The sequence below is a fragment of the Anguilla rostrata genome, chromosome 17, assembly GCF_018555375.3.
Source record: "Anguilla rostrata isolate EN2019 chromosome 17, ASM1855537v3, whole genome shotgun sequence".
NCBI lineage: Eukaryota > Metazoa > Chordata > Actinopteri > Anguilliformes > Anguillidae > Anguilla > Anguilla rostrata.
The window spans coordinates 15718044-15744384 of record NC_057949.1 but is presented as its reverse complement, the minus strand read 5'-3'; the positions used below and the strand labels follow the sequence as shown (position 1 = coordinate 15744384).

The following is a 26341-nucleotide window of genomic DNA, read 5'->3' as shown; positions in this document are numbered from 1 at the left end:
GGCCGAGGAGGCAGGTCAGCGACGGGCGGTGCACGAGAGGTGGTCGCGCCGTGAGCTGGACTTGGCCGGGAAGGCGGGTCAGCTACGGGCGGCGCACGAGCGGTGGCCGCGCCGTTTTGCTTCCTTTCTCGTCCGTTTTGGTTGTTTTTAGTTCTTTGTTTTGGCCTGGTTGGTTTGCCCGGAGCCCATGAGGGGATAAGCCTGCAGCCGCCTGCCAGCAGAGCCGACTGGCGGCCACCACAGCCACGAGGGTTCCTGGTCCCCAGCACCACACGGCCAGTCCACCAGCCCACCAGCCCAGCCACCCCACCACAGCCCCTGGAACAGCCCAAGCCGGTGACGCCCCCACCAGCCAGCAGAGCAGCCCAGGACTTCCCGTGCTCCGGGAGGGAGGAGGAAGAAGGGCTGCCTTGTCGTCAGAAGGAGGGGCACAGCATGTACTGGACTGTTCCGGGGCCACCCACCCTGACTTTTTTTTAGCGTGTTTAGAGTTTTTATTTTTATTTGTCTTTTGCTTTGTTGGGAGTGCAGGGGTGGGGGGGGTAGGCTTCGGCCAGTGATTCTCCCTGGCCTCAGTTTGGCGTTGGGGGTATGTGGTGTGGGGATGGCTGGTTTAAGCAGCCACACCTGCCCTGGGTCAAGTTAATTAGACCTGGCCAATTGGATAATTGGTGAAGAATTAGATAATTGGCCAGGCTAATTGGACCCAGGAACAGGAGTGGCTGCACCTGTGCGTAGTGAGGTAATCACTGCGCACAGGTTAAATCTGCCATCCCCACCCACACCAGGAGCTCTCTGTCATGACAGGGTTTAACATCTGCTCATTTGGCTATACCATCTTGCCAAACCCTCGTGGAATAAATGTGGACTGTTTTAACATCATCTCCCTGTGTCTCTGTGCTGGAGGGCCCCAAAGAAAGCCACTTCGGTGGCCTGTGGCAGGCGTGTTTGCCACAGTAGTGATGTGTGTATTTGATTGGCTGAGTATGAGAACATGTAGTGTTGTGTGTATATGATTGGTTGAGTACAAGAACACGTAGTGATGTGTATATAGGATTAATTAAGAGTGAGAACATGTAGTGATGTGTGCATATGATTGGTTGACTATGAGAACATGTCATGATATGTGTATATGATTGGTCGAGTATGAGGACATGTAGTAATGTGTGTACATGATTGGTCGAGTACGAGAACATGTAGTGATGTGTATATGTGATTGGTCGAGTATGAGAACATGTAGTGATATGTATATGTGATTGGTCAAGAATGAGGACGTAGTGATGTGCGTATATGATTGGTCGAGTACGAGAACATGTAGTGATGTGTATAGAGGATTGATTAAGAGTGAGAACATGTAGTGATGTGTGCATATGATTGGTTGACTATGAGAACATGTCGTGATATGTGTATATGATTGGTCGAGTATGAGAACATGTAGTGATGTGTGTACATGATTGGTCGAGTACGAGAACATGTAGTGATATGTATATGTGATTGGTCGAGTATGAGGACATGTAGTGATGTGTGTACATGATTGGTCTAGTACGAGAACACGTAGTGACGTTCTCAAACTGAAGTTCCCAGTGCTGTATCGCAGTACAGAACATCCACGGCCCGAATGTCCTCAGTCTATCTATCCCTTCTCCTAAGACGCCCAAAATTGGAGTGTGTCAGCGTCAACAGATGGGAGTCAGAACGTTCAACAGCAATAATCTGGAGCTGAGTGTACGATCAGCCTGACGAATCTGTGACCCAGCCTCCCGTCGAACCTGAGATGGCTGCGGCATGACTCAGAGGAACACAGGGCTCCGCCGGATTCCGGGAACGCTGGTCCTCAAAGAGGAACGTGTTAGCGTTTCCCAGGGGAACGCCGCAAACAGCCGCCGATCGCTGGGGAAAGGCGTTTCTACGTGGCCCGGCCCTGATTTAGCCAATTTGTGGCGGTAAATGGCCTTTCATTATCTCGGGCTGAAAGAATAGCAGTGAAGCTCTCTGATTGGGACGCGCGCTTCTAGTGCCTTGCCTGTCGAGATCTTTCATTCTCGTGTTCTAAAGAGTAGAGAGAGGGGGAGAGAGGGGAGAGAAAGACATAGAGACAGAGAGAGAGCGAGAGTGATTATCATTCAAATTCGAAAAAGGGCATTCAGTTTTTGTTGAACATCTAAGAATGAGTCCAACAAACCCCTTGCAGTCCATGGCTCCAAACCCAAGAGCTCAGCCCAGAAAAGTATCCCCTCAGTCAGCTGGTTCTGAACCTCTCTAGACTAACGTTAACAGACACTAACAAAAACCAGCTTCAGATCAGCACTGCTTCACAACTGCCCATTAGAGTCAACCAAATTATAAAGCACATCAAAAACTCCTATCTGGAACATTGGCACAAAGAAACCCAGTCCCAAAATAAACTGAATTGTTACAGGGCCCTAAACAGAAAATACACAGTGGCAGAGCATCTCTTCTCAGTCAGATACAAAGCAGAGACGGATCCTGACCAAGTACAGGCTCTGTGACCACTCACTTGCAATTGAAATAGGCAGATAGGCTTCTTTTGGTAACTCATGGTTTGGTAACTCATGGTTACCAAAAGAATATGTGATCATACGTATGGTGTACATATTTATTTATTTACTTCTGTTGCTGTTGTTGCTGTTATTGTTATTATTGTTATACTGTATATTATTACATTTATAATTATTATTATTTTACATATTATTTATATGTGTGCTTTGGTAGTAATTACATTGTGTGCGTGTGTGTGTGTCTGTGTGTTTGTATATGTGTGTGTGTGTGTGTCTGTATGTATGTGTGTGTGTGCATGTGTGTGTGTTTGTATGTGTGTGTGTGTGTGTGTTTGCACCTTGGCCAGGCCATCTGTTGACTGTCCACCCTTCAGGTGGTCTGGATGGGATTCTGGGACACCTCAGGATGAACTTACGCTCACGCATACACACACATGCTCACAGACACACACGCTCACACAAACACTCTCTCACACACACACACCCACACATACACACTCACACAAATGCACACACACACACACACACACACTCTCACACATGCACTCTCTCTCACCCACACACACACACACACACACACACACCCACGCACTCTCTCACACATACTCTCACACAGAGTGAGCACAGGAAGTTCTATTTGAGGGCCGAGCACCTGCTTGGTGCATTAGTGCTCGTCCCTCCGGCCGCTCTCTCTCTCTCTCTCTCTCCCTCTCTCTCTCCCCCTCCCCCTCCCTCCCTCTCTCTCTCTCTCTCTCCCTCCCTCCCCCCCTCTCCCTCTCTCTCTCTCTCTCTCTCCCCCCCCTCTCTCTCTCTCTCTCCCCCTCTCTCTCCCTCTCCTTCTCTCTCTCTCTCTCTCTCTCTCCCCCCCCAGCTCCGCGTGGCGGTCTCCGTTAGCGCCCCGCTCGCTATCCGGCACGGTCCCGGGACCCGTAGCCTGACTCACTCCGCATTAGTCACCCTCTCCCCGCGGTCCCGCGCGACGCGGCTCGCTTTCCCCTCCGAATTACGAGCGCCCGCCCCCCCCTCGGGACCCCCGCCCCGTTGACGTCAGCGTCGGTAAGGCATGCCGGCCCGTGGCGCGTCCCACGCTGCCGACGCCGCTGCGCCGAGTCCGCCTAGCGGTGCGAGGTCCTCATCGAAATTCGGCGGCACGACCGGCAGCCGCGGTGGCCCGTTTTCGCCGGGCGGAAAAGAACGGCTCGTTACAGCGGGAGTGTGATCAAATCTCCGAAAAAACCCCGGGGGGGGGGTGGTGCGGAGGGACGGCACGTATTTAATCTTGGCCCCGCAGGCGGAGAGTTGACGCGGCCCCGCTCGAACCCGTCCGCCGTGGCGGGACCGTCTGGAGGGGCTCCTTCGTTTTAATAACTTTTACAGGCAACTATTCTGGGAATCTCCCAGTCCTGGTCCTGGAGTACCCTTGTGTGTCTTGGCTCTCCTCCCAACCTTAATTGCGATTCCTGAAGTATAGCAAGCTGTTATTTATTCTTAATGAGACGCTATTGATGGCTAATGAGGGATGATTTACCGTCTTGATATCAAATTATAATCAGAAACAGATATTCATGTGACGAGGAATGAATATTTCATTCATGGACTTTTAATTGCTCAAATTTGTTCTCAGACAACTTATGCAAACTTAAAGTGCCTGTCCAGATTTATTTTACAACTTACAAAAATATTCTGTGTTGAACAATCATTTATTTAATATGGTTTGTCCACCGAAAAAAATCTTCAATGAACTACTGAAAATGGCGTAGTAGCATCTCTTGATGATGCTGTTTCCCTCATTGAGAATTCCATAAACTATGACTATGCAAATTGGCAACACTTGCTGCGGTGCTTTCAAGATCGACATCTGGATTCAAAATCAGTTTATTAGTGAAGCCCAACCACTTCTGCATGATCTGGAAGCAGTCAACGTACGCTACAAACTCAGATTCCCTCTATACTGTCAGGTATATCCACGTGAATTTTCTGAAAAAATTCCACCATTTTTTGAATGGGCACCTTCGGTAACGAGTGGAACGAAGTTCCTACCTGGGGATCGCATCCTACAATCTGCACAGTCCGCCACGTTCAGCACACCCACTATCGCGACAATCTCACTGACCGGTCCGCTTTCTGTGCGCTAAGGTTTCAGTTTACCCCATCGCTCTCTTGTAAATTTACATATTTTTGCATATTGGACCGTGATAGGTTCAACGTATTTGTGACATCACAAAATTTTGCTCATACGTGCATGTTCCCATCTGAAATTAAAGGGAAGTTGGGAGAAACTCTCCGTCCACATAGGAAGAATGTAAACAAGGTGTGCTCTGGGTTCTGCACAAATCCGTGTAGCAAAAGTCGCGCTTACAAGAGGGGTCATCCGTTAAAATAACACGTTTTTGAGTGGAGTAGGTCTTTCATTTTCTGCAAGCAATTCCTTTTGTGGAAGAGGTGACATTTTGTACTGATCAACTGATGAGCCTAAAGCCAAAGGCAATGAAGTCTTAAATGCCGAAAGTGTAAAAATCAGCTCCCTGAAACAAAACCGTTTGCGGAAGTGCAAGAGTTCAAAACACTAAGCAAACGTGTGCCGAACCTGCATTGCGTTTCAGGACAAAGTTAACATAACTCAAACTGGGAATCAATCAACATTTCTCTCTAACTTTGACAAACAATTCAAAGCAAAAATGTTTTTTCTCAGCAAAGACTTCAGCGAGTTCAGAAATCGTTACGCTAATTAGCCAAACTGGGTGTGTGACGAAGAAAGAGAACTGAGCGCATTTAATTGTAGGTCAGAGTTAAGGACAAATATTGATTGAATGTAAGCCATAAACGCATATGTTTAAAAAAATCCTAATTAGTCAAGGCATCGATTGTAATCAATACCAGCGTGTCCCAAGAGTGCCTTTACGGAAATGGAATACGTTTGGGAATTTATTGAAACAGCTAAATCGTCGATGTATTGCAACAAACACCGAAAAGATCGTCGCTTTAAGGTGCTTCAGCATATCACAGTCACACCATCACACTGTGAAATATTCTTATGATATTTCAGTAAGTGTTGCAGTGAGAGCACATGAGAGCTGAGGACCCACATGTCACAGTGAAGACACACTGTGTGCTGAGACTGAAATATGTCGATGACAAATGTGTTTTATTAAATAATTTATTAATGAATGAAGATTCAGAGTGCGAGGACGTGCAGAGTGTGCCTGGCACATGAACGTAAGATTGCGGTGCGGTGGTTAGAGAGCTGGGTTTGCAGTTCTGAATTTGTAGGTTTTGAGTTCCACGTGGGGCACTGCCCTTATACCCTTGAGTGAGGCACTCAACCTGAATTGCTTTAGAGCGATGCTCAGCTGTATAAACTGATTGAATGCTGGAATGCAGTTTGTGTAAGTAAATCTGAATGAGGGACTCTGCTAAGTGGCTAAGTGCTCTGTATTCTCTATCTGACTATCTGCTCCATATTGCTCTTCATAACATCTCTCGTCCTTTCTTTCTTATGAATGGACTGTTTTATATGAAGGGCGACTTCATGATTATTTCACTTTGCTTATTGCTGAATTCCTTTCGCTGTCATCAGAAAAAAAGACAGGTTTGTGAGTGTAATCATGTGTGTGTGTGTTAGTGTGTGTGTGTGTGCCTGTGCATGTATGTGCGTGTGTGTGAGTGTGTGCCTGTGCAAGTATTTGTGTGTGTGTGTGCATGCACATGAGTGAATGTGTGTGTGTGCATGTGTGTGCATGTGTTTGTATGCATGTATGTGTGCATATGTTTGTGTGTATGTGTGAGTGTGTGCATGTGTGTGTGTTCGTATGTATGTGTGTGTGTGTGCATATGTTTGTGTGTATGTGTGAGTGTGTGAATGTGTGTGTGTTTGTATGCATGTATGTATGCATATGTTTGTATGTATGTGTGTGTGTGCATAGGTTTGTGTGTATGTGTGAGTGTGTGAGTGTGTGCATCTGTGTGTGCACTCACACACAAGGGAGGGAGGGGAAAGGGGTAGTAGACAGTGAAACGCTGATGGTAACATATGTATGTGAATCGCATCGCTGCACCCGAGCTGCTGAAGACTATTCGAGAAGCGCCCTCAGCGTGGTGGACGCTGTTTTCCCAGTTACCAAGCAGGAGAGTAAACAAAAATATCAGACACACACACGCACACACAAATACACACGCATACACACACACGCACACATCCACATAGTCCCGTATTGCTATACTTGTGAGAACTTCCCATTGACTACATTCATTTCGTAACCTCTAACCCTAACCCGAACCCCAACCACTACATTCCTAACCTTAACTTAATTGTAACCCTAACACTAACCCTAAGTCCTAACCCCAAAACAGCCTTTTGACCTTCTGGGGACCAGCAAAAGGTCCTCACAAAGCGTAATTTTCCTCATCTTTCTATCCTTGTGAGGACATTTGGTCCTCACAAAGATAGTATTACACACACACACTCACACACACCTGCACACACACTGGCACACACCCGCACACACACACACACACACACACACACAGATACACATGCATACACACACACAGGCACGTACAATAATGTGCTTTACATAGACTACCATCCCAATGAGTTCTTCTCTTGCTGTAATTTCTTTTCATTTACCATTATAATATCTCCAGAATGTGATGGAGCAGGGTTTGCGTGTGTGTATGCATGTGTGTGTGTATGTGTGTGCATGCACGCGTGTGCGTATGTGCGTGTGTTAGTACAGTATGTGTGAGTGCGTGCATATCTACGTGTGTATGTGAGCGTGTGTGCGTACAGTATGTGTGTGTGAGTGTGTATGTGCTTGCGTGCGTGTGTGCGAGCATTTCTGTGAGTGCGTTTGTGTGTCAGCGAGAAGGACGAGACAGCAAAAGGGAAGCGTATGAGCATCTGTACGTTTCACTCAGAGCGAGAGAGAGAGAGAGACACTGAAAGAGAGAGAGAGAGCAAGACCATGAGAGGGAGAGACAGTGAATGAAAAAGAGAGAGAGAGCAAGAGCATGGCAGGGAAAGATGGTGAATGAGAGAGAGAGAGAGAGAGAGAGAGAGAGCAAAGTAGGAAAGATGAAGATCATTGGTTGCATCGCGGAGCTTTAAAAAAAGGGAAAGGGAGCGACCGAAGCCAAACTGCATCGCGTCGGAGCAGACTGCAGTCTCTCCCTCGTCCCGCGCCGCTGCAGAGCTAGCGCTCTCCTCTCCTCTCTGCTCCTCTTCTCTCCTCTCCTCTTTTCTCCCCTTCTCTCCTTTCTTCTTTCTCCTCTCCTCTTTCATACGCAGCTCTGAGCAGCCTTATCTTCAGAGAGATCCTGCCTGTGTGTGTGTGTGTGTGTGTGTGTGTGCGCGCTGAGGAAGAGCACAGCACATCCCCTTCTTCTCCGCGTTCACGCTTTTTTAAAAATCAGCGCGATGGAAGGGTAGACGGGCGGCGGGGGAGGGGGGGGACGGCCGGTCCTGTCAGCCAGCACAGTGGAGGGCATCGTGGGAAGCGGGGAGGCTCCAGACAGAACGGACGCGGGCAGGCAGAGGGAGGGGAGGGCCATGTCGAGTTTCGGCAAACTTACGGATTACTTCATCCGCCGCAAGTCCCAGGAAGACCTGCGAGGAGCCCGGAGAGAGTCCCAGAGGAGCAGCAGCTACTGCTGCACTGTGGCCGAGGCCAGGTACTGCGTGCGCGCGTGTGTGTGTGTGTGTGTGTGTGTGTGTGCGAGAGTGGGTGTGTGTGTCTGTGTGTGTGTGAGAGAGAGAGAGTGTGTGTGTGAGTGTGTGTGTGTGCGAGTGTGTGTGTGTGTTTGTGTGTGTGAGTGTGTGAGAAAGAGAGTGTGTGTGTGTGAGAGTGTGTGTGTGAGTGCGTGTGTGTGTGAGTGTGTGTGTGTGAGAGAGAGAGTGGGTGTGTCTGTGTGTGTGTGAGAGAGAGAGTGTGTGTGTGTGTGTGAGTGTGTGTGTGTGAGTGCGTGTGTGCGCGAGTGTGTGTGTGTGTGTGAGAGTGTGTGTGTGAGTGCGTGTGTGTGTGTGTGAGAGTGTGTGTGTGTGTGTGAGAGAGAAAGTGTGTGTCTGTGTGCATGTGTGTGTGTGTGTGTGAGAGAGAGAGAGAGAGAGTGTGTGTCTGTGTGCGTGAGTGCGTGTGTGTGTGTGTGACATTAAACTGTATGAAAACAAGCATATGATGTAAACGAAACAGGCGCTGTGTGCTTCTGTGGGTGCTATGGGTCAGTAGTGTAGCATAGTGCTTTGGGAACTGGGTTTGTAACACTGTGGATGCAGGTTTGACTCAATGCAGGGCACTGCTCTTGTACCCTTGAGCAAAGTACTTCTCCTGAATTACTTCAGCAAATATCCAGCTGTATAAACGCATTTTATGTGCAGCGATTTTAAGTTTCTCTGGATAAGAGCATCTGCTAAACGCTTACATATAAATGTAGTGCACCGAGCTGTTGAGAAGCTTCTGTAAAATAAACAGGTGAAGAATGTAGAGGACCAAGATAGGTGACTCTCACCTGTCTGAAGAAACATTAGTATTTTGGTGCACACCAGAAATGTTTCTGTTGCGGTCAAAGCTACATTATCTCAGTCCATTGCTGTGTTGTACAGTCTGTTCCCAGGTTTCCATGCAGTGGAAACTATGCCCTGAATTTACATTTTTTTCAATAAAGCAAACACTGTGCGCACCGGAAGCTTTAATTTCAATTCATGCTGCTCTCTGTCATTTTTTTCCCCTTCAAATTTGCCACAATATTTTGATGTTATGAACCCCCGAGGCTGTAAATTGAGTTCATTTTCATTTTAATTTTGAATCTGAATGCATCCAACATGCTGTCTAATCTCAGGGTGCTGATTAATTTGCTTCGGTGACCTCATCGTGAACGAAATGAATTGCCTTGCTCCAGTCATACGCTGAGAGGTCCTGTCCGAGGGCGTGTTCAATCAAAAACTAAAGCATGAATTGTAAAGCAGAAATTTGAATGCGGAATAATTAAGGGGATATTGGTGCGCCCTTGGTTCGCCCTGGTGAATGTGCGTGCGTAAGATCTTCACTGTGCCTTTTACAGACGGGAGGGCAGTGAAGTTAACGAGCTCTAATGAGTTGGAAGGACTTACCCTCAACCCCCTCCTTTGACATATCTCGGTGCTTAGTTAAATGTTACTTAGGAAACTGGGCTTAGCTTCGTGTTTTTAGAGTACGCTGCACCCAACTGGTACTCGGCAACATGCAAAAACTAGAGCAAACTGGACAGGCTCGATCAAACAGAGCATTAACGCACTGCTTTGCATGCTTTTAAGCTCAAAGCAATCTTAAGGAACTTGTGCTGCAGGAACTTCCTGTTTCACTGGGGTATAAAAATGAGGTAACACGTAAAAAATCCATGTGTCATCACCTCAGGGAAAGACAAAGACAAAGAGAAGAAGCAAGACAAGGGGTCGCTGAATTTTACAAGTCAGAAGATATTTACAAACAAACAAATTAATTAATTCATTTCTACTATTAGCTAAGCAATTAAGACGTTTATAAAACAGTGGTGAGGCTGCCTGCTAGAGGTTTAAGTACGTCTTGCACAGTGAAGCAGATGTTCTGAGAATCAAAGAAAAAATCTGAGAACCACAACTGAAGATGAGTGCCCATGGCTGCATGTTGCAGGTCTTCAAACCTACCGTCAGAAGCCAACTCCAAACGGTCTTTTGGAAGAATTGCCTGCATTTGAGGTAATCAACAATGAAAAGTATCTTAACCTTTTATAGGACTGGTCAAGACCATCCCCTTCCCCCATCATACGTTTAATAATCTCATCTCAAAACACTATAGAAAACAATTCAATAGTGTCATCTTTGCACAATATAGTTTGTATGTGACCTGCAATGGATTGGCAACCTTTCCAGGGTGTATTCCTGCCTTTCACCCAATACATGCTGGGATGGGCTCCAGACCCCCCCCATGACCCTGACCTGGAATATGCATATTATATAACGGATGAATGGATGGATGGATGGGATAAAACTCAATGCCTTTTTCGTCTCTGTAGAAGGTGTAGTGTGGTATCTTAAGACGTGCATCTCTGTTGAGGCTGCTCGTTGAATTTGCTCCTTAAGCACAAACCCTCCCACAAGCAGGGCAAGTTTTCATGGGTCAGGCAAGTCACTCCATTATATTCAGTGGAGTATTTCTCTAGAGATCAGCAGATTCGTAATTGTTTTACATGATGATGATGTTTTAGTCCCCTACAAGGACACAGAGAGACCTTGTTTTATGTCTTGAGTTACACAGCCTTGCCATGGACACGCAATGTAAAAAATCGCTAGTATCGTGAAAGTCTGTGTCGTGTAAATGTCATCGGGTGAAGAGGACAGAAAGCCAAACACTGAACCCCGAGTGATTATCTCTTGCGCTCGCTCGAATGGAAAAGCTCCCTGGTGTACTGCGCTGATACGCGCGTCATCCCTGACTCGTTCTCACGCGCTCTTGTTCCGTCCTCTCTAATGGACTTTGCTCTTCCCCTAGCCTGGTGTGTTTGTTTTCGGTGAAATGACATCATCTCCAGCTCCTTTAATGAACTTGCCCCGTAGAAGGCCAGGCCCGTGCCATCTGTGCGCTCCTCACCTTGGCACGACTCTAAAACAATGGGCAAGGAACTTGGCTTGTAACCGAAAGGTCGCAGGTTCGATTCCTGGGTAGGGCACTGCCGTCGTACCCCCGAGCAAGGTACTTAACCTGCATTGCTTCAGTATATATCCAGCTGTATAAATGGATACAATGTAAAATGCTAAGTAAAAAAAAGAAGTTGTGTCAGTCGCTCTGGATAAGAGCGTCTGCTAAATGCCTGTAATGTGATGTAAAACCACTTGCCTCGGGCATCCCTGCGTGAAAACTGGCCTCGCGGTGCGTTCCCGGGCTAACGCTAACTTCAGGGCTGCCCCCGATGTCGCCCGTGCGGCGTTATTTGCCCCCCCGGCATTTCCGAGGGCAGGGGCGAGCCAGAAACTCTCTTTGCCTCCATCAGCAAGCTTCTTGAACCCACCTACATCAGCTCTCAAGCGCTCCGTAGATCAGTGTAATGCCTTTAGCGAAAAAACGGTTTTGCACTTTTAAAGGGAAAAATTGCTAGCATAAATCGATTCCTTCCTAAATTACGACAAGGCAGAAATCCCGAGGCTAGCACTGAAACCCAGCCTCTGTAAAACGGCTGAAACCTTGGAGTTTTTTAAAATTTATTTTTAAATTCTGCCCTGCCCTTTTACTGTAAGCTCACATCAACTCTATTATCTCCGTAACGTCGCTCACCTCTCCTCCGTCACTCGACCCCGCTGATGCTGAAACTGTCATATGGGCTTACGTTTCCCCCCCCCTCTCAGTTTACCGTTCACCCGCCTCCGTCTAAAACTCTCCGTGAACTCCAGCGCGCGCCGAACCCGACTGCCAGGGCGTTCACACGCACTGAGAAGTCCGCTCACGTAACCCCCGTTCTCTATCAACCACAGTGCCTTCGGAAAGTACTCAGACCCCTTCACTTTTTCCACGTTTCGTTAGGTTACAGCCTCATTGTAAAACGGATTAAATTGATTTTTTAATTCTCATCAATCTACACACGATACCCCATAATGACAAAGCAAAAACAGGAATGTTTGCAAATTTATTAAAAATAAAAAAAACTGAAATATCTGTACACGGGCTCCAGATTACTGCTCACCTCCACATTCAAACCACCACGCTCAAAGCTCTTCGTGCGCCTGATCCCTCCTGCCTGTACCCCTCTGAATTACTCTTCCCTTGCACTCCCACGTGTACCCCTAGGTCATTTACCACCACCGGCCCGTGGTCCCTAAAGTATTACATTACATTACAGGCATTTAGCAACTTACATTGTATCCAATTATACAGCTGGATATATATGGGGCAAAGCAGGTTAAGTACCTTGCTCAATGGCACAACGGCAGTGTCCTACCGGGGAATCAAACCTGCGACCTTTAGGTTAAAAGACCAACTCCCGTCGGATAAAGCCAGATTATCCACTATAGGTGGTATGTCTCTCAGTGCCTTGGTCTTGTATGTAAAACAGATGATTGAAGATTGGAAGAGTGTCACCCGGTCTACCGAATGTTGATTTTTGCTGCAATATGCGGGTGGTAGGGTCAGAATTGGGCATAAACAGCATTAATCCATGGAGCCTTGTGTCCACGGCACAGACTGGTGGTGGTGCTGTAACGGTGTGGGGAATGTTTTCTTAACACGTTAGGCCCCTTAATATCAAGTGAGCATTGTTCGAATTCCATTTACATTACGTTACATTTATCTGGCAGACACCTTTATCCAAAGTGACGTACAATAGGCGTATACTGAAGGTCATTGGAGCAACTACAAAACACAGGTCTGATATGGTGCAATGCTCATTATGTAACAGTTATCCATAGCCATGAACACAGTAAGTCCAGTTCAAACATTAAGCATAGGCTAGGTCAGAGAGCAATGGTAAGTCAGACCAGGAGGCATGACAACAAGCTACAACATCAAGATAACGATACAAGTGCAATGTAAGTGCTGGATGGAGATTAAAATGTAACATTGAAGTGCTACAGGAACAAATTAGAAAGATGTTAAGAGCGATTGTGGTTGGGAGTGCCCTGCAGAGTAGTGATAGTTAGTCCTGGTACAGTCTGAAGAGGTGCTTCTTCAGGGAGGCAGATGGACAATGACTGAGTGGTTCGTAAAGGAAGCACATCATACTTAAGCAGTGTTGCTGACCATGTGCATACCTTAATGGCCCAAGTCTACACTTTTTCATATGGATACGTGCCACAGGATAATGTAACAGTCACAAACAGAGCCAGCTCTAAGATTTAGGTGGCCCTAAGCAATAAGTAACCAGGGGCAACTGATGAACCAGTCGTGTAGTGGAGGAAAAGGTTTGTCCGAAGCAATCAGGGACCTTGGGGGGGGGGGTCCAATATAGCACCTTTGGGCTGAGGTGGAACAGGAGGCTCACAGCATGAATATGTGGCGGAAAAAATCTGCAGGAACTGTGTGATGCTATCGAGTCAGCATGGGCTAATACCCCTAAGGGATGAATGCTTCCAGCACGTTATTGAATCCATGCTGAGTAGAACTGAGGCTGTTCTGGAGGCAAAAGGGGCTCCTTCCCAGTACTAAATGGGTGTATCTAACATAGTGCCCAATGAGTATGTATATACAGTATATTCCTTATTGGTATGTATATATATTTATGTGCACGGCTATGCTCTGCGATATACTAATAAAATATATTTACATTATTAGATTGTTGTTCCAAAAAGTCTGCCTACAGCTGTGTCTGTCTATAGCCGTCCAATTATATGCACAGGTCTGTTACCAGTCAAATAACTGCCATCTTTAGATTAAGTGTGACCATCAAACACTGACCAACTGACAGTCATTTTCTAGTAATCTACCCATCCCCGATTCTAATAAACTGTCGGCTTTCGATGCGATTTCAACATCCGCCGGCAATCACGTCGCAGTAGCATTACAGAAAGACTGCAGCGCGGTGCTCGCAGTTTTATGAGGTCTAAAACCTGACAGTTAAGAGCAGAAAGACTGAGGGCCATTGAGGGATCGTGGCAGGGTTTGAGCCGTGAGCCTTTTTCTCCTCTGCGCGAAGATCCTTCATAAAAATTCACGGCCACACTTCTGTCCGCGCCCCGTCTCCTATGGAATACTTTAGACAGTTCGGTTGTGCGCGTGTCCTACTTAAGCCGGGCACCCACCGCACGCGTCGCGTATGCGTCGCGTAAACAGCAGGGCGAAGCAGCACGGCGCGACGCGTAGGGTGTCTCCACTGGTTCCGTTTGTGTCGCGCAAAGGCTTGCGTAAAAGCTATATATTCCTAGTAGCTCTCGCAGTCTGCAGTGGGCTTTTACATCGTGTATTTCACGTTTGTTCACGACTGTTGATTATGGGTTAAGTGAATACTTTGGTGAGAGACCTTTTTCAGTTTGTTAATTTGGTAATATTTCGTTAACTCGTAAATACGTGAGAAAGTAAACGCTTTCAAGAATTACCATAAACTTAAATCGCAACGTAGCCTGCATAACAATCAATCTCAAACTGTATTAATTTATTTGCTTGGTTAACAAGCGTGCCAATTTCATGAAGAATATGTAATGATCATAATAATAATAAATAATCCGTAATCAACCATTGGGAATTCCCGTGTTGTCTTGTCATTCACGTCAAAACATTTATAGGATCATATTTAGTAAAATCAGCTAATCATGAAAAGACAGTAACAGTTTAATCTTGAAGAGATATGAACACCACAACGCCATGAACACCGGAAGCTTTGAAGTACAAGTGCGATAGGCTACGTCTTTCTGTGGTGTATTTTCAAATGTACCCCACCCCCTCCGCAAAATAAGACAGCGAAACTAAGTTTGCCTTTTCCCCAGGTTCCAGTTATTTATTTATTTATTTTTACAAAACGAAAAGGCTTGTATTTTTTTTTTTTTGGTGCTTATAAAATATCTGGGAGGTAACTAGGGACACACCCCCAGTAATATAAGGATGAAATATAAATCAGAGCATGTATACCTAGCATTTTAGAGCATATTTCTGTGTATAAACAGGCCATCGTGACGCGCGACAAGCCGAAAAAATAGAACTGAAGCGAAAAACTACGCTTCAGTTCGCTTGTGTCGCGCGAGCTTCGCAGCCGGTACGCGACGCGTTCGCATCTGGTGGAGACGACGTCGCCCGCTGCCATTGTAATAACAGTACTTCAACTACGCTTCAGTTACGCGCGTAATACGCGCGTAGTGCGCTCGCGGCCGATACGCGTGCGGTGGGTGCCCGGCTTTACTGTACTGCTTAGTATGTACCGCACAGCCCGGGACGATAATGTCTGGTTCTTTGCGGTCATTCCTTTTCCTTCAGCTATAAAATGAGGTATGACAATGACACCGATTAATTTCCCCAGAAATATTCGTTATAGAAATGTAACCTTGGCAGATGCTGTATAACATGGCGCATGACTCATGTTATTGGTAAAAGGATGGTGCGGTAGATTTAATATTAAAGTGCTGCATGCGTAGCTTTGTCTGGAATTAGACGCGGCTCGTTGAGTTTACAGAGGGCAGAGGGGCTTCTTTGGTAAGCGCGCCGTGTGGCGTTCAGGTTGGTGAGAGCGACCGACAGGTTTGCGTTTCAGTTCATCTGTTCTGCTCGGCGTAGGCGATATAGCGGAAAAGCCCCGGGGCACTAGACTGTCATCACGACATTAGTCAAGGGCTTGCAAAGCCTTTGCGAGTCACCCGCATCGATTTTGCGCCAATAAGTCTTTTGGTCGCTCGGAGGAATTAAAACGAGTTCTGGGTGACACCGTTTTGAAATGTCTCTCGAGGGACGGGCCCCTCCCCCTCGCTCGATAGCCCGCAGTCCCGAGAACCTTGAGCGTGAGGTTATATTTTAAAACGGTAAACCCGTTAGTATGGTCGCGGGTATACCCCACACTGTGATTGGTAAAGAGACTAGCATATAATGAGATAAAATGTTATTTCTCTTGGGAAGTGTGGTGCAGCAGGAGCTACACGGTCCATGTGTTAGGCTGTTAATGAAATAAAACTTCCACCACCGAGCGGTTTTGCTTTACGAGTCCGTGAGTTTATTCCTAAAGTTCCATATTCCAGCTGTTGGTCTTTCCGCGCTTCCCTTTTCATTTTAAACCTGTATGTCCTAAGCAGGGACATAACAAAGCGCACTAAAAATAGTCTCTGCATTCAAAGCTACAAAACAAAAGGACCGTACAGCGGAAAAGACTGCGGGATATAGGGAGAGCAGGATGTGCCGCTTATTTATGCGTTAAACCTGTAGCTCTGATCAGGTGTTGGGGGGGTCACAAGGAGTAAATTATTCAAAGAAATTAGGAAATTCTCTTTGAACCAATCAATAGTCCCCTTTCATGTCCACAGAACCTTACTGGAAACACCAGGGGCAGCGCTTTATTCAGGGGCAGCCGTTACTTTGTCCCAGAGTAAAATGTGCGTTTTTAATAGTTTAATGACAATATGTTAGAAAAGAGCACGATTTCACGCAGGTTCCTGAGGCACGTTCTTTTGTGATTCAGTTTTTACTGGAATTGCCGCGGTGAATGTGTGCAGTTGGAAAAAAAAGAGTTTCCACATAAAGCTCAACCAAATGAATTGTGATCTGTTTTTTTAAATCACACTGACATGCAATTTTTCAATTATCTGGTATTTTTGTGATTAATTGCTCCATTGTAAAATGTCAGCTAATTCAGACGATACCTTCATCAGTTTATTTGTCTGAAAACAGGACAGTCGCTGATGAATAGATACCAAGGTGGGCTTAATGGCTTGCAATTATACGATGCCCTTGAGAAGCACTTGGCTGCTTTATAGCTTGGAAGTGGATTGATTGTCTCTTTGTGCGAGCCTTTGGAAGGTAGACTGGGGCTCCGCGTGACGTTCTTCTTTGTGCTCTTGCAATTATCGTCCCCCGTCATAAGCAGCGGGTTAGAGACCCCATGCAAACTGTCTGCTTGCCTATGCCACTTCAGCTGATGGGGTCTGATTGCACTCGAATCAACGTGGCGCACATTCATTACGGCTCAAGCCCAGCGCGAGACGTCTTTCCTTTGAAGTGAACGGTCTGGGTGAGCTGGACCAACGGGAATCGGCTACTGAGATGTTTCCCAGAATGCAACAGGTGAACGGGGACTCGCGTCCGCGCTGACCCCCGGGTGAAAACCGTCTCTGGCGTTTCCCGAGATATTTCAGCACCACGGACAGAGACGCAGACTCACCCAGACGAGAGAGCTGGAAGGGAGCGTTCGCGCCGTGCCAGGCTTCCGGAACCTTCCTTAAGTCCCAGTTCTGCGTCTGTGGGCCCTGAATAAAGCGCCGAACGGGGCTACCGCTCCAGATTACGATCCGGCGCGCTCCAGAGCCGCTTAACCTCATTACAGCCGATATGGATTTTTACATTATTATCGCCTGCTCGGGCGTATTTTACGCTCATAAAAATTTCACAAGGATATTTAGTAGGTCACTGTGACTGCTCAGAAAACAGATTAGGGCTTCCTTTATGACTCACTGGAAGCGGGTTTGTGTGGGAGGCTCAGAGAGTTTAGCAGAGCCCCGTGTCGCTGCGTTCAGAGCAGCCCGTAAACTGTACGACACCAATTCAGATGTTCTGTTTAGCAGAAGTCGCTGAGAGTCGACCGCCGTTTCGGCTCGGGCTGAGACACACACACACACACACACACACACACACACACACACACACGCCTCCCACCATTTTGGCTCTGGCTGAGACACACACCTCCCACCATTTTGGCTCTGGCTGAGACCCGCACCTCCAACTGGATGCAGAGCATCGGGTCTGTGGGGTTTTAGCAGCTGAATACGTGGTGCGGGGTGGCACTTCACCGCCACTCCACTGCTCTTTCCTCTCGCAGAGGAGCGGCTGTGGCCGGGACCATAAAGTCTTCCTTTTTTTTTTCTCCCTCTGAATTTTGGGGTTGCTTAGCAACAGGTTCTGCTCTTGATTTGTGCTGTGCGGTGGTGTCAGTTATGGCTGGCGCTCAAGGTGGTGCCCGAATCTGCAGAGGCGCGAGGCGTTCCTGTACGTGCTCCCGGTCTTCTGCCTCACCCGTCTGGGTCCTGTGTTTGGGGTTTTAGTTGCTGGGAGCTTGCTGGGGTGGGAGGGTATTTATTGTGATTTTGCTCATTTTAAAGGGCACTACAATAACACTTTAATCAAATTACTCTCAGCACAAGCAGTGTAATTATATGCATGTTTGTTCTGAAATAAAGGCCACAATCATTTTCTCTTTATTAGCATAATTTCAGCTGAGCTAACTTACCTGCTATTCACACTGTTCTCAAAGTGCTGTGATGTTTGTTATATTGGATAGCAACACGGGTGCACACCCAGCTTGGGCAAAACCTCTGTGCAGCCTGTGTCTGTATGAGCACAGTCTCTGTGCAGCCTGTGTCTGTATGACCACAGTCTCTGTGCAGCCTGTGTCTGTATGAGTGTAGCTCTGTGTAGTCTGTGTCGTTATGAGGAGGGGTTCTGTGCAGCCTGTGTTTGATGCACAGTATCTCAGCCTATGCACTCTCAGCGACAGTGCCTGTTACGTAAAACAGTTCTGTTTCATTTTTTGAAATTTTTTTATTTAATTAAGTTTTATTTAGGCCATGCATTAAACTGTAAAAATACAGAGTCTAACAAATGTAAGTTATAATGATTGTTTCCTGTTTTGTCATTTGTATCTTCCACCATGTTCTGTGGCCAGTAGTAGCATGTTGTCCTTGTATGACAAATGCAACTATAAGAGCTTTGATGAGACCGGGGTTTCTGATTATAGAGGACAGGAGATGTACAGGCAGTTTCACTTTTATCTGCAGATTCGTTTGATGTGTTTATACTTAGGCTTATTTTGGAAGTCTTTTTTAATGAGTCTTTGTTCACAGACAGATGTCTTTTAGTCACTTTGAGACTCTAAAGGGCTGTTGTGAAGCAGTGCTGATCTGAAGCTGGTTTGTGTTAGTGTGTGTTCATGTTAGTCTACAGAGGTTCAGAACCAGCTGGCTGAGGGGATACTTTTCTGGGCTGAGCTCTTGGGTTTGGAGAGCCATGAATTGTAAGGAGTTTGTTGGACTCATTTTTAGATGTTCAATAAAATTGAATGCGCTTTTTTGAATGTGAATGATAATCTCTCTCGCTCTCTCTCTGTCTCTGTCTCTCTCCCTCTCTCTACCTCTCTCTCTCTCTCTCTCTCCTTCTCTCTTCTCTCTCTGCTCTGTCTACCTCCTCCCTCTCCAAGGTCAAAGGACTTATAATTTAACAGCTGTTATGCAAATACCCACATGTAAGGCATTAACTTCTTGGTGGGAATCTAACACACACACACATTTTTTATCATCATAAATTCTGACCTAGCATCTATCAACACTCAGATTTATATGGACGGCAATGTTAAGTACAAATATTGATTGCTTCCAGGGCCCAATGTTGTCAGACAGAGTTGTAATTTATTACAAAAATCAGCAGCAAAAAGGGCAAAGTATGATTTATGGTATTTAGCTGCATTTCTACCGTTAAGTTTTTTTTTCTTTTTTATTCATTTTTTTCTAAATGTATAAATACACAAATATTAATATTTCGCCGTAATTTCTAAATTCTCTCTTGGGAAATCATGGTCTTCCGTTACACATTGAACCATTCATTACACATTGGACCATCCATTACGCATTGGACCATCCATTACACATTGAACCATTCATTACACATTGGACCATCCATCACACATTGGACCATCCATTATCATTGAACCATCCACTACACATTAGACTATCCATTACACATTGGACCATCCATTACACATTGAATCATCCATTGCACACTGAACCATCCATTACACATTGGGCCAATCCATTATCTATTGACACCTCAGTCAGCTGAGAAAAGCAGGTAGAATGTACATTTGAATGACTCAGAGGATTCCGTATTTCACCCAGGAAGGAGGAGTCATTTAATGCCCTCATTGATGACCTCACTGATGACCTTTCTCACTTTCCCCACCTGGGGCTGTGCACCTTTAATTGGTGGACTGGTCTCAGGGACACTGCTGTGGCCTCTTATTTCGCCCAGGCAGTCCATCTACTGCTGTTGAGTAAGACTTTGTGTGTCTTCCGCAATAGATGTGTACTCCATCTAACACTGGATACAGGCCCTGTTCCTCTAAAAGCTGTTAGGATATTAAAACCCTTTAACTGCCAGCTCAGCCGAGCTGTTTACCTTTTCTCACATCCAAATCAAAATTTTAAATTCATGTATTTGTGTATTGCTAAATATGTACGAAGGCAATAAGTAAATAAATAAAAACCATGATTAACAAATAAATGCAGAAATACATTTTGAAAACTATGTTTGGATGTGAGAAAAACTCAGTTGAGCTGCCAGTTAAAGACCTTGTATAATAACTTTTTTCTTGCATTTAGTGTTAATTTAGGCTAAAGATAAACATTTGTATTTATTTTTTCTAATTTATAAACAGCAAGATTATAAAAATTTATGTGAACGCCAACATGAGAGTTGGAGGTCTGAAACAGGAAGTGTCGGAAACAGGAAGGCACTGCTCCCTCCAGAGGTAGTGACCTAACGAAAAAGAAACTTCAAAAAAACAACGAATTTGGGACGCACTTTGAAGGCAATATGACGCTGGTTGACGTCACAGAAAAGCAATGGATCCCTATCAGGTTGGACATACATGTGTGTGTATATATGTTAGCATACATATTTAGTAAAATCAAACAAATAAAATGTGCCTTTGCATGCTGGGGAAATCTTTAAGTCACAGATGTGAAATCAGGTAACCACATATCAAGTCATAAATGACGAGCTCCCACATTACACTTTTCATGGTACCTTTAAGATGGCAAATACTTTTCTCTCAAATGCTGCTTTCCACTTAGTCCTTGCAGGTTTATTTTTCGTGTTCCTCTTCTATACTAAAATGTGAAAAAACAACAATGGGTCTAACAGCCCTTGTCGCTGGTGTATGTGCATCGATTCCAGGATTTGTAAAAGCGAAGTAAAACGCGTATTAAATGTGAAGTGTTGGCAGCAAAGCTTGGCCGAACAGAAACGGTGACTCTCCCCTCCGGACACACGCGGTATTTGAGAAGAATGACGGTGCTGATTTCCTGAGATCGAGCGTCTCGCAAGGCCAGCTGGCCAGGTTTCCCCTGCCGCGGCTTCTGCGGTCTTTTTCTACAGTATTGACTGAGAGCGATTTGATGAAAACACCTCTCTGCGCACTACGCATTGACCCGTTAACGGTTTAGGAGGCAAGGCACGGTGAGTGGAAAGGCGCTAGGTGAAAGAAAGGGCTCGTTTTGTCTGAAAATCTCCGGAGTAGCCATCGTGTTTCCTGCTGACTTTAGCAGATTTTCCTGGCTAAAGCGTTTGGGTTGTTTCACTAAAAAAGACTGAGTGATTATTAAGAGGACCTTGACGTTTAGAGGAACCTTGACATTTTGCTGTGTGTGTGTTTTTTTTTTTTTTTGGCAACAACTAGCAGATAGAGTAATGCAGCAGAAAGGGTTTAGTTTGCCAGTCAATATTGAGAAAAAGTAAAGATGGCAAACAAGGAGGAGGCCAAGGTACTCTTAATGGTGAAGTTAAATGATTATTTAAACATGGAAAGATAAATTAAAACGTGCTGGACCTATGCTATTCGTTGTGGCCTCAAACAGCCTTCATCAGGGTTCCAAAAACATAAGGAGCACAATATTATGAAGTGAAGTGAATATGTATAATAGACGCTGGCTAAGAGCATCTATTAAATGCCTGTAATGCATTGGAATTATAGGACAAAATGGATCCAGGCATTTTATGTAATGGGTCCCGTGGGAAAAAGTTTGGAACAGTAAACACATTTTTGTTGTTTTGTCTCTGTACTCCATTAGATCAATATTGGGTGATCTGTGTAGGAATTAGAGCAGTTTTCATACACATTTCCCCATTTTAGGGAAGCTAAAGTAATGAGACAATTTGGCTGCTCAGCTGTTTCTTGTGCGTCTTTGCATCATTAGGTCATGCACAGGAAAGCTAACAAAAGGTCTGGAGTTGATTCTAGATGGAGAATTTATGTTTGGATTTGTCGCTGTTCAGACCAAATTTCAGTGAGGACAACTCATGTATTTAGATTATGGGGCGATATGGCTCAGGAGGTAAGAACGATTGTTGGGCAGTCAGAGGTTTGCCGGTTCAAACCCTGGCCTGGGCGTGTCAAAGTGTCATTGAGCAAGACACCTAACCCCTAACTGCTCTGGCGAATGAGAAGCATCAATTGTAAAGCGCTTTGGATAAAAGCGCTATATAAATGCAGTCCATTTACCATTAAGTACATTAATGAATATGCTATGTAATTATTTTGGTTTGGCGCTGAATTGATCTGCTTTAGCTACATCTGTGCACTGAATAAAAAGGGCTGGAATTCCTGCAGAACTTTAAGGTCATATCGATTGCATTATTTCCAATACAATGTGCTGGAGTACAGAGCCAAAATGACTAATAATTGTGTCACTGTTCCAATACTTTTGTGTTTTACTGTACATAGATGAAAACTATGTTTTTTTTGTAGTTGTTGATAAAAATTCTTACCCTTTGTGGAACACAGTCATATTTTTGGGTCACTCATGTATAATTTTAAAGTCCCTGATCTGATTGGTTGATTATTTCTCTGCCAAACGCATAGGTCCTTGGAAAAGAAGCTTCAGAGACCCCTCCTGGCCAAGTCTCGCACCCTTCCCAGCATCCCTCAGTCCCCCATGGCCAATAGGATGAATCGCTCGGACCTGGTGGATGGCAGTCAAGCGCACGCCCCTTTTCGATTCAAACCCCCTCTTGGCACCGGTCTCCCTGCGCTGCCCCCAACAGGTAAGGAGGGCTAATAACATAAACTATTACCAGGTTTCCAGTCACCTGTATGCATGTCATTCTATCGTGTTTTCAGTAGCACAATAGTAAAGATTACAGCCAATCACAGCACACAATGAAAAGCACACAGCATGCATGTGTTGGTTTATACCGTGCGCTTTTGAGAGGGCTATTTTTACCATTTGTCCTTCAGTTTAATGGCTCTCACCCACCACTCGATCTGCTACTGGTCCTGGGACATCGTTTCTGACACCGCCTACACCCGTTACTCTCGCTTCACTTTTTCGGCGATAAAAGAGGGCAGCTGCTCTCCCTGTCGTATGAGTGCTACTCGCTCACATAGAACTGAGCAAGGTAACCATAAGGCTCAAAATGACACTTCCTTTACAGAGAATTGTGTATTTCTCACACAGTGTAAACGATGTAAGTTTATTAGCTAGCTTGAAGTGAGGTGTAAATATATTAACTAGTGTGAAGTGCTGATATTGAGGACAGTGAAACTGGCATTGTATAACTAACACACAAATCCCATTGGGATTACTGCTGGCCATTGGCTTCCCTGCTGAGGCAATTGATCATATGCAAGCGTTCCTGTAGCTTCATTAGGAAAGTAGAGCGGGACAAGCTGCCCTCCTTTCATTATTCAGACCATAGAGCCCATCCATGCACTAGAACAGTGCCTTAACAGATACCAGACTGCGGGGTTCACCGTACACTGATACAGTGCCTTAACAGAGACCAGACTGTGGGGTTCACCCTTACTCTGATACAGGGCCTTGACAGAGACCAGACTGTGAGGTTCACCCTTACTCTGATACAGGGCCTTGACAGAGACCAGACTGTGGGGTTCACCCTTACTCTGATACAGGGCCTTGACAGAGAACAGTCTGTGGGATTCACTCTTATACTGACACAGTGTGTTAACAGGATGCACCACCAGCGACCCCATTTTCTCTGATTTCCTCCTGCTCACATGTAAATGATTAGATGTCAGTCAGAGCTTTAGCCGGCACATGCCATTTCATTTTGGTTTACAAGGTCAGGCAGTCAAGTTGTCTAGATTGATTGCTTGATGCAAGGTACTGACAGCTGACTGAGCTGCTAAATTTGAGGACTAGATTTGAGCAAGCTAGCCAGCTTACTTCAGTACGCTATGGTCCAATTCATTTCTTGCCACTGCAGCTGCTCATATTTAAGAATGAAATGAATGACAAACCGCTGAGTGACTAATCTCCAGTGGCATAAGGGACACATTAAACACACTAAGCACCTGTAAGTGTAGCCTTTATAGGCAAACCTGCTGTTCTCCTGCCTGCTCTCTATACAAACTTCACATGCCACCAGCTGGGGAATTACAGACGGTTCTTAGTGATATCTGCCAGCTGGCTTGAAATGCTGTGCTTACTGTGCTGAAATGATGTGCTGCCTGTGCTGAAATGCTGTGCTGCCTGTGCTGAAATGCTTTGCTCCCTGTGCGGAAATGCTGTGCTGTCAGTGCTGAAATGCTGTGCTGCCTGTGCTGAAATGCTGTGCTGTCTGTGCTGAAATTCTGTGCTGTCTGTGCTGAAGTGTTGTGCTCACTGTGCTGAAATACTGTGCTGCCTGTGCTGAAATGTTTTGCTGCCTGTACTGAAATGCTGTGCTGTCAGTGCTGAAATGCTGTGCTGCCTGTGCTGAAATGTTTTGCTGCCTGTACTGAAATGCTGTGCTGTCAGTGCTGAAATGCTGTGCTGCCTGTGCTGAAATGCTGTGCTGCCTGTGCTGAAATGTTTTGCTGCCTGTACTGAAATGCTGTGTAATTTGTGTCAGACATATGCTCAGTCTCTCAGCCTTTCGAGGTGTCCATTTTCACACTCTGAAATTCCCCTCAGGCTTTGATATCAGATTCGTACAGCGTTGCCAAGAAAAGAAAAATGCTCACTGCCTTGATGAAATCCACTATGAGCCACAGTATATTTTTAATGGCCTGTTTTTCCAAGCAGAACAAATAGCAGATTTGAGATCCAGAGTTTATCTTTTCAGTTAATGAATCTGTTTGGCTGATGCTGTTAAGATGCTGTTTGGCTGACGCTGGTGATAGGGAATATTTTCTAAAGAAACTAGGGTGAGGGTATTTTAATATGCAATGTGTTCTCTATTTTTAAGGTAGTAAATGTATAATTTACATCAGATTTAGAGGATTTTATATCTGATTTACAGATCTTTGAATAAATTGGTTTAATACCCAACTAGGTGAATTTATCCAAGGTTATTGCAAAAATATGTGCATATTTTAAGGCTCTGTGCCTTGCTTGGAACATGTACTCACCAGAAATGCAACAGCAAGTCTGTTTCCTGTAGCGCTCCATTATTACATTACATTTATTTAGCAGATACGTTTATTCAAAGCGTTGTACAAAAGTGCATATCATGATCATTGGAACAACTACGAAACACTCGATAAGGTACAATACTCATTTTGTACAGTTATTCATAGCCAAGAACACAGTCCAGTTCACACAGTGAACATTATTCTGACCTAAGCTATGCTATGTCGAACTAGGGGGAAGTACAAGCTACAACATTAGGACGATAATACAATACATCATGCAGCTGACCAATGAGAAGCTATGTTGTTTACTCAAGCTCAGAAATGAATCCAATCATAAACTTGCTTTCTGAGAGGAAATGGATGTTCCAGGGCCCCGCTCCTTGATCTGCTGCTCCGACGGCATTTTCCCACTTTCCTCATCAGAAATGGCAGCCATGGATCAGCTGTCTGCTATAGTACTACCCACGGATTGCAACTAACTGGCTGGGATAGGTATATGAACTATGGGTGTGGACTACCTGAATGGACTACTTGGGATGAGGAGGGTTCTGCAACTGTCAATAGGGGGTGAATGAGACTTTAATATCTGTTGTGTTGGGATGTCCCACTCTCTGGTTGAACAGTGCGATGTAATGTCAGACAGACCCCCATTGGCTGAGAGTATCTGCCCCCGTATATGGGACAGATCTTCTGGGGGAAGAAAAAGACCAATCGTTGGGATACCATGGCAACATGAGGGACCGCCTCTACCAGCCTTACTCACATGGCTGAATGTTCATTAGCTCCCCCTGGAGACCAAGGATAGGTTTGCGATCTGTTCGCATGATAGAAAATCAGCGTCCTGGTTGAATATTTGGTGTCGGATACAGAAGACCGTCCAGACCCTACTTTTCCACCGGGGGGCGCTGTTTTTCAGCGGGGACTCACCGGCCTTGACGTGAGACTGACGGGACGGGTCCGCGCCGCCCTTGGGCTCGGCCCCCGCCTGTGGCGGGGAAGCCGGTGGTGATCGGCGGCAGTGAGCCGCGGGGCACTAGGACCGGGCGTCCTCGGGCGAGGTCAGACCGCGGCCT

At 45.7% G+C, this 26341-nt stretch overlaps 1 protein-coding gene across 4 annotated transcripts in view; it reads left to right on the top strand.

Annotated features, from left to right (window-relative positions):
• The window catches only part of LOC135243601 (ankyrin repeat and fibronectin type-III domain-containing protein 1-like), a 155165-nt gene that overhangs the window by 6766 nt on the left and 122058 nt on the right, over nucleotides 1-26341 (top strand). Inside the window, exons 1-2 of one of the 4 annotated variants that reach the window (XM_064315549.1) lie at nucleotides 7366-8189; nucleotides 22776-22957. In XM_064315549.1, the coding sequence (XP_064171619.1) occupies nucleotides 8068-8189; nucleotides 22776-22957 (304 nt within the window). In that variant the 5' untranslated portion in view covers nucleotides 7366-8067. Of the gene's footprint in view, nucleotides 1-7365; nucleotides 8190-20478; nucleotides 20886-20952; nucleotides 21374-22775; nucleotides 22958-26341 lie in introns of those variants that run through there. The other 3 variants (XM_064315550.1, XM_064315552.1, XM_064315551.1) reach the window with 3 other exon arrangements.